This window comes from Pseudonaja textilis, chromosome Z, assembly GCF_049901715.1.
Source record: "Pseudonaja textilis isolate UNSWEBS1 chromosome Z, rPseTex1.2, whole genome shotgun sequence".
Lineage (NCBI taxonomy): Eukaryota > Metazoa > Chordata > Lepidosauria > Squamata > Elapidae > Pseudonaja > Pseudonaja textilis.
Genome location: NC_142008.1, coordinates 85911256 through 85920792, shown reverse-complemented (window position 1 = coordinate 85920792; position 9537 = coordinate 85911256). Strand labels below are relative to the sequence as shown.

General features: G+C 35.6%; 1 protein-coding gene across 1 annotated transcript in view; it reads right to left on the bottom strand.

Moving 5' to 3' along the window:
• Window positions 1-6279: 6279 nt before the first annotated feature.
• Window positions 6280-9537, bottom strand: part of WNK4 (WNK lysine deficient protein kinase 4) — a 40513-nt gene continuing 37255 nt past the window's right edge. Inside the window, exons 19-20 of the mRNA XM_026720970.2 lie at window positions 8842-8939; window positions 6280-7672 (exon numbers count right to left, since the gene is read on the bottom strand). Coding sequence (XP_026576755.2) covers window positions 7670-7672; window positions 8842-8939 — 101 coding nt within the window. The 3' untranslated portion in view covers window positions 6280-7669. The remainder of the gene's footprint in view (window positions 7673-8841; window positions 8940-9537) is intronic.

Genomic DNA, 9537 nt, shown 5'->3' with positions numbered 1-9537 from the left:
GAAGCAAAATTGTAATAAGAATCTTGCTCAAAGGATTGATTTTCAAATCTTTTAAAGGTAGTATGGAATAGATACAAACCCAGGTTGTGCCCAGAAAAACTTTTGTGGATATCAGCACAAAAAATATTTTATTGAAGAAATAATAGGCAAATGATTAATTTACTGCAAGATATTGAAGTTTTGTCAATTCTAAAATAAAACCAAAAGTAGAACTGATGGCAGAAGGATATAATTGTCAGTGATTCTCTTATTTACAATTATTAGAAAACTAGACAAAATTATGGTTTTTAAACACTAATACTTAGTTTGAAATAGAATTGTGTAGAACAGATATGAAATATGATTACTAAAATGCATAAACATTTGTTGAAATTTGAAACAGAAGAACAAGTAAGAGAATGCATGATAAAGGTGGACCAGAGGTGAGGTAGGCCCTACTCCTGACCTTTCATAAAGATAACCCTGGCCTTGCTTGGTGGGGTGCAGCCTTAGGGCTGGCTAGCACCCTGAAAGCCTTCCCCACCTTTTAATTAATTTTTAACGTTGAATTTTATTCATGATTGCCTCTTTTACATTTTATATACTGTTTTATGTTTTAATATTTTATTTGTGCACTGCCCAGAGTGACTCTATGAGGGAGATAAGCATTTTCAAAGGTTTTGGGTATAATAACCAGGTGGAAGCTATTCACAGCTTTCCAATCCCTTTCCGAATCATGCCCATACTGGACCCAATCATCTATGATAAGAGGTTTTTTAACCAAAATCTGAATTTATTTATTTTTTTAATACCGAATCATGCTAATTTAATCCCTGCCCCTAATGTTTATAGCAGTTTGCAATCTCTTTGATTTAATCATCTAATAATTATATTTGTCACTTCATTGGATTCTTCTAACTCCTCATAATTTAAGTTAAAAAATACTAACCTTTGGAAACACTCTATTTACAACTAGTCATTGTAAAGAATGTCTTTTCACTGAAATATTTTTGTGCTTTGATAATTCTATTAAAATGCTTCATTCTACAGACAATTGCTCAGAATGCTTTTTGAAAGTTACAAGTGTTTACTTAATCCCACATTATACATATATTTGATGTTACTTTAAATAAGTAAGGCAATCAACTTTCCAGAGAGTTGTAATGTTAGATTAACTGGTCTATACCTTCTTGTCCTCTTTCCATTCCAAAAAGATAAGACATCTTTTTTTTAAAAAAAGATAAATGCTTGATTAGTGTCTTCTAACAGAGATTACACTTGGGATTACAGTATATTAGGTTTGAAAACAGACTAGAATTAGCTTCTGTAATTATCCAACTGCCCATCTATTAACTTAATTTCTGCTTTTAATGGGCTTAATGTTACATTAATGAAATTTCTTTAAGGAGCCTAAAAAATATGTTTGCGTCCATTATTATTGCTTTACATTCTTTTTGTTATTTAATTACCCAAAAAATAGACATTCCTTTATTTACAAACTTCAGAGTGACAAACATTTACCAATACAAACAAACCTGTCAGTGACTCCAGCCTAAAAGATTCTACGGGTAGAAAATGTTAGTTTATGCATGCTGTGAGCCACCCATAAAGAAGGTGGCATAAAGAAGGTGGCAGTATCACACACCCTTTGCCTAGGAGCATGTTTGGGAGGCTCCACTGACTGAGTGGAGCAGAGACTGGCATGAAAAGACCTGAAACAGGATCCAAACATCCTAGGAGGGAAGAGAATTGCTAAGGCACTAAAAAGTTGTCTCCACTTGAATGCTGACACAGAAGAGGGCTCTATCAGAGAAGAACAACTGACCCATGCACATGCTTGGAGAGGTCTAATGGTAGGGAAATGGGGTGGCATGAAAATGGGCATTGGAGCTGGGAGTCTCCCACTGCTGGAAAGCTCCCACCAAATTTGTTCCTGGTTATCCCTGTGGAGAATGAAATGGAGTGGGCTGCCTACCATTGTTTATATGATCAAGACTAAACAGTGTACCTCACCCTTTCACTTGTGGTTTGTACTGGTTACCTTGCTGGCAACTCTTTCCCAGTGAGGGTCCCAGTGGCCTGTGGGATGACTGGCCTGCTCTTGCCCCAGTGGCTGAAATCTGAGCAAATAAGTGAGCAGTGAGAGAAAGCTGAGATGCTCACTGATGCTTAAAGGGCATTAAGGGGTTAATTTGCAATCGATCAGGTGAAGAATTTTAACATTTTTAAAATACTTCGATAGACTTATAAAAAAGGAACTTAGTAATAGCCTCTTGGAACACAACCTGTTCATAAGTAGGGGATTGTAACCTTTTCTGTAATAGTTGCCATGATATTGTACATTAAGGGGTTCTTGGCTATTTGGACATAAAGGTACTTTACTTACCCTTAGACTATTTAGAATTTAGCAAGACCATATATGAGTCACAATTCTATAAATGTGGAACAAAAAACAGATGTCTCTTAAAATGTAAGCCTTTTCAGTTCAGATTTGAAGATCAATCCTCAAGGAAGCTTAGGCTAATAAGGTCAATCAAGGCATGACTAATACATAATTTCTATTGAAAAACTCCAGGGAATGACTACAATGTATAAATAAGATAATACTAATGACACACAGAATTAGTACGAGTACACTAATATTTTTCAGATATTAGAAATACATAGTCACATGTAATTTTTAACAGCTTTGCAAATCTTTTTATGCACATATTAAAATACTTCAGAACATCAAAAGTAACTATTTAGTGAAGGTCAGAATATCTGAAAGCTGTTTTTCAAAGCAAAAGTGACTTCAGGAAGTGGGATTTTAGGGCAGGTATGGCAAACGAAAGATGGCTTTGTGAAAGCAGAGCCAAAGACCCATGGCAAAGATCTTTGCCAAAGGAATTGATGAGTAAGTTGATTCCTTGGAATCTCTCTGGATAAAGAGGTTGCTTGTGTGTGCTCCAGATGGCTGCTTCCCACTAGACTACAGGGCAGTCATTTTCTATGGATTTGAGTGCTGGGATATGATGAGATTATCCATCTTTCTCAACAACTCTGATGGGTCTTTTTAAAAGAAATGATGTTTGCAAGCCATACTTTGAGAAATTGCTCATTAACTATTTCTAAGCTATTAGAGACCTTCACAATGGCGAGTTTGCATATGACAGATGAGTTTACCTTTAATCCTAAAATAATTTTTTAATTGTAAGCTTAAGAATTCAAAGAATCTGAAATAAACAGCAAAAAATAAATAGGATTTTGATCCTAGATAGTTATAAATGGATTAAGGATCCAGATATAAAGAGATTTTGGAATTACTTATAAAGTACAAATAGCTTCTCATGGGAAATAGCTTCTGTTATGGTTTTTATAGGACATGGATAAATAATTTTATGGTTTCAAAAATTGGCCATTATAGGGAACTAAAATTTTTATCTAGAAAACAGATATAGAGGCTTGAAAGTTGCTTTATGTTATAATAATGACACTGAAGGAGAATTTTGGAGAATTGAATCAGAAAATAGTATGCTTCTATGGAGAGACTACAGATGTCCTTGACTTAAAACCACAAATGAGCCCCCAATTTTTGCTAAGACAGTTAAGCCGTTTTTACCCCATTTGGGGACTTTTCTTGCCACAGTTGTTATGTACTTATTTAATCAGTATCATAGTTGTTAAATGAATCTGCCTTCCCACTGTCTTTGTCAAAAGGTTGCAAAAGGTGATCACATGACCTTGGTTCACTGCAATAATCACAAATATGAATCAGTTGCAAAGTGTCTGAATTTTGATCATGTGACCATAGGAATGCCACAGTGTGAAAAAATGAGAAAAATGTAATCTGTCACTTTTTTCACTGCCATTTTAACATCAAAAGGCATTAAACATCATTAAAAGGATTGTGAGTCAAGGACTGCCTGGATATTCAAAAGATATTGTTGAACAAATATCGGATATAGAACAAATGTTATTTGACAAAATAAGAGATGGTATCAAACTTGGATATATAACTGACAGCGGAATGATTTAGAACAGTGGTCGCCTTTTGGGTGCCAGGGACTGATTCTGTGGAAAGAGGTTTTTCTAAGGACCAGAGAGGGCATGGTTTCACACATTGCCTGCATCCCACACATGCACAGGTGGGCTTCGCTCATTTGCATGGCCCAGTTTTTGGTGCACCACAGACTGGTGCTTGTCCACAGCCCAAGGGTTTGGGGACCCCGGATTTAGAGAATGGTTTTACTGATTCTGCAAAAGAAATTGGTTAAAGTTTGAAATTTAAAAGGGAGATACAGATGATAAACCAAGAGAGTGACCTAGATAATTTTTCCATACTAGATTTTTAAAAGGTGTGATGGAACTATCTATAAAGGGGAGGTACAGTGATGGATTGCAGAAAAGTAGCAGATTCCTTCGAAGGAAGGAACGCATTTGAAGCAAGGGCGCAAGACAAAATATCCATCACAGAGCTGGATTGTGAAAAGCGGAAATGATTTAGGATAACCAGTCTCTAGAATCTCCCAAGGTATATCCATCAGTTTAGGGTAGCATAGGTTTAGTCTGGCAAAAATCTGCCTATACAGTGTAGGCAAATACAAGAATTGAACTTCGGCTGTTTTGTTTTGCTTTGTGTTGGGACTAGGCTTGATGAAGCTTGAAGATTGTGTGTGATGGGACAAAGAAGAAATGAAGAGAAATCAAATCCTACAATATTTGAACAAACTAAAGATGAAGCCTGATAGAAGTAAAAGGAAGGACGATAAAGATAGGGCTTATTTGAAACAGTTAAAATAAGATACGCTGTTACTTCTAGCTATCTTTTATGGACTTTCTGCTGAAACTGGGACTGAAAAGATAATGCTTTATGGAATAGGTAACAGATGGGATATCACATAAAGTGATAAATGTTTGTAACTTTAGAGAGGCTGAAGAGTTACTAAATTTTATACTTGTGATGATTTGATGTCACTTTTTTATATTTATATTTTGTTTTTTCTTAATTTTTCTTTGCATTTGCACTTTTTACTCATTTTCTCTATTCTCTTTTCTGAAGAAAAAACAAAATATAAATATAAAGAAGTGACATCAAATCAGATTTAGTTAGATTTTACTATTACAATCAATAATCTTAATAAAAATTATATAAGGATGACTTCAGAAAGTAGAAAAACAAACTTGGCATTTAGTATTTAGATGAGCCCGTACCACATTCAAAGGGCAAAAAAAATCCAAAGATTCTTATTGTACAGATCCCTACCCCTGAATTTTTCTATTAAGCAGAATTCTTGCAGGCTTTGGCAGTTCATTTCCAGACCATAAACTTTTTGATGTGCTACTTTGACAACTCTATTGTTGCTCTTATTGTTTCTTATATATTTGGAGTAAGTGAATCATTAAACTAGCAACTGACTAGAAGCCAGACAAGGCATTTATCAAATGCATATTTCTTTAAAGCTCAAAGAAAGGACATTTCTCTTTAGTAGAAAATGTGTCCTATGTTGTTTATTTGTAATTCAGATTTCAGCAGCAGGATTTCCCCCCCTTATTAGAAGAGATTCTAGAATATTCTCAGATCTAGAGTGATCAAGTGCTTAGGGTAATTACAACTTATCCTTCCAATACTACTTCTCAGAGTGTATTTATATGACCTAAAGAAGCAGGATTGAGCCCAATAGTATTCTATCACTTTTGTTCTTCAAAAGTGGAATAGAGGAATAAACCATTTTCAGAGTTAGAAGAATTACATACCTGGCCTGAGTAGTCCCCTCCCCCAAATTCAGGTACACCAGAATTCTTGGAGACTAAATGACTCAAATAGTTGAAATGTGTGACAGTTCCTACTTGTTGCTTTCATCCATTGTAAATTTCATCCATTTGTCTTTGTTGTTTCTGTTAGATTCTCTCCTCTGGTTATGGAGTTTTGATCATGAGAGCGTTCCTCTTTGGTATATCCCAGCTATGATAGTTTTTATAAAAACATTTCTTTTACTGTGGAATGTGCCTTTTGCACCAAAGAGATTTACTATTAAAACAATTTTACTGGAGATGGGAATAGCAAGAAAAAGTAGAATACAATGCTTTTTCAGATTCTGTCAGAATTGGGAAGAGATGTGTTTTATGATTCTTTCTCTTTTACTGGCCCATTTTATTCCCTTGGAAGTTCTACTGATGACAATGGAGGTGAATTAATCTATACTAGGGGTGGCCACTTGTATCACATGCAAATCACGCCAATCCCAACTCTGAAGGGGAAAACTGTTGCGATACATCACGTGACAGTAATGTGACGTCACGAGTTTGACACCTGCGATCTATACTTACTTTACTATTACCATAAATTTGCTGCTTTTGTGCACATTTATTTGTTTATAATACCAAGGATATGGAAGACTAGATTCTGTGGCTAGAAGTCTTCAAATAACAATCTTTTTTCCTCTTTGCCAACAAGCATTGTAGCACTAATGCTGGTGTGCAGAACACTGGAAGTCAAGAAAGGGCTTAATAGGTGGAATCACCTCTCAATGCAGAATGCAGCATTCCTTGCTCTGTAAGAGGGGATTTCAAAACACCTCTGGATCCTGCCCTCCAGAGCACTAGCTTCCTAATAAAGCTTTTATTGTGCTAGTGCCTGCTTTATTAACATAAATACTTGTGGGGAGGTAGGAGTCAATGCCATTATTTCTTACTTGCAACACTTGTTTTATCAATCTAAAAAAATTATGAAAGAAAAAAAGAATAGCTTTCCCAAAAGCTCTTGGTCTGAACACAATCTTAATGGGGAGATCAGATTATAACAGTATTGTACAGGGAAGACAGGAAAAAAGGGGTCAAAGAATCTAGACTATTTTTATTTGAAGTATGTTTATTTATTTTCATTAAGTTCACATTTTTTTTTATTTTCGGCCAGGTTGGTGCTGTCTTACTACAATATCAGCTTTCCTTTCAAAGCATGTCTTTATATACTGTATTATGGTAGATGCACAAAATCTCATGTACAAAGTTACTCCAAAGTGCAGACACCCTTGTAAGAAAAGTTGATCCTTAATCAAGGCAAAAATGTCCAAAAGTGCAGAGGAGATCAAGTAGACTGCCACTGTTTTTAAGGCTAAACTTGCAGCTGAATTAATGAGGAGAGGACCTAATTCCTATAAGACTAAGGCATACTTATCTCCCATAAAAAAGCTGCTTAAAGATTTAGAGAAGCCTCCTGTGGCTTTGGAAATTAGGAGAGCTATTAAGATCTACTCTAGGTCTTGATCTCCTCTTATCAAGGCACATAGATCAATAAAGCTTGAAGCATAAGGATTGCACTCCAGAACATGAAAAATCCCATAGGCACCCTTTACTTCTATTTTAGTTACATTCCTTTATAAGAGAGAAGCAATAGAAAAGCATGCACATCCTGGCATTTCCATGATAAATCCTCCCAAATCGCAGAGGCTTGGCATCCCTTTGCATACTTATAAAGAGAAACTCAGTAGCACCAAAGTGTTTTCATCCTTAATTGTTTGGTACATATACAATTCTCAGGAGCATCAATTCTGCTCCTCTTATCAAAATATATTTGCCATACTAAATAATAGTGACTGCCCTTATAAACTGAGCAAAAAGCATATGTTGCAGAAGGCCCTTTCATTCCATCCTTTTGAGGGTGGGCATCAGGTTGAGGTAGAATCCACAGATGTATCATCTAATGGTTTGGTTACTGAAAAAAAAAACAAGTAATTTGTGAAAACAATGAATTTTAAGTAGCAGGCATTTTATGTCTACCGCTAGTTGATGACATGGACTTACTAAATGTCCTAAGCCATAAAAATGCATCATTTTCTAGGGGTTGATCATTTTTATTGAAATGATACTGTACTTCAACTCATAACATCCCTTGCTATCGGTATTGTTCGTTAGGGCTGAACTAATGGAAGTTTTAATTCTGGAGTGTCACAAGTGGTGCATTCCTGGATTCACGTGATATTTGAATCTTATTACTATGGTTTAATAGATTTGATTTATGGTTAGCACAATATATGTGTGGTTTTACACACTTACACCTGTGTTTTTATTTCTGAAACTTTTGAAAACTAGTGTGCTGCATTCAGATTCTGTTGCTTGACTCTTATGGGGTCCTGATCTATATTATATATTATGATTCTGCACAGTAAATCAGTTGTTTAGATTGGATTTGGCATTTTTGTCTACCTATCAAGTCCTTTCCAAGGACCTACGATAGGCAGATGTTGTTTGATAGTATTAAAAGTATCATTGTAAGATATCATCTGTTCCAAGTAAAGCTGCTTTTTGCAATTGATCACAAATTAGAAAAAGTAATAAAAAATAAAGCAGTATTCTGGGAATATATTGTAGAATTCAAACAGACAAAACAATTTGTAGCAAATTAATGAGCTTAGGAAACTTTTCTGGTTTGGCTAATTCATGCCTAGAAAAATTACATTTGGGAGGAATGACAAAGTGGATTTTGCAGTGGTGAAGAGAGGTTAAACTAGTCAGCCTGAAGAAAATAAGGTTCTGCTGTGTTGGACTATAAGCTTGCACTATCTGCATATGTAACATTATGTGGCATATGTGGCATGTCCCAAAGGGTTAGGGCTTGGGGCCCAAGGCTGTAGTCTACTTTTGCCATGTAGATGAAAACATCTGGATACCATGGGTGAGGAAAGATTGATCTAATTTCTTCAAACAAGAAAAAGGCAAGTTGGGTTGCATAAGACTTGCTTGCTCAACAGAGGCTACTTAACCTCTGGCCCAGAGCAAACATTCTAGAAACATTCTAGTGCTTCTCAAACTTGGCAATTTTGAGATGTGTGGATTTTAACTCCCAGAATTCCCAGCCAACTGCTGATCTAGTCCATTCCTTACCAGACATCCAATATCACTAGCAAACTTCACGCCTTTACTTTGTCGCTGTTCCTGGGAAGCAAGGTTGCCGCCACTCACAGAATTTCTCCTCATGATCCCTGGATAGGTAATAATTACATTAATGCAAAGACAACTGTAACGAAAATCAATATATAGTACTAATATAGATGGGAAGCTAACAGCATTACACAATATCATACACAATTACAATATGCATATTATTTGCATTGGGATGGGGAGGGGTATTTAAACAAAATCTCACCCATCCACCCATCCTACCAAAATCTTAATCAAGACCGTTAGTTTCTTCTAATATTAGAAACAAGGAAATAGTTATTTTAATTACTGTTAAGGGATGAGTGGGGTGGTTAAAGTCTCCTCCACCTGAGGGATTTTGTGTAACTGGAAAAAGGTAAGTGAGCAAATGGCTGTACAATTTGTATGTGAAGGCTTTATCCCTAAAAAAATACTACTTGGTCAATATTAAAGTGGTTTCATTGAGATCAGGCCTATAGTCTTGTTATTTAATTGAAATAAATTTCCATAAATAGATAGGCATTTATTTAAATGTTTTCAGCTCACAGATATCCAGGAAATGCCTAGAGATTGTTAACAAAACAGCAATTTCCCACAAAACATTGAGATGGTGTACATAGAATCAGGGTGGGTCATACTGTATAAATTCTATATTCCTTT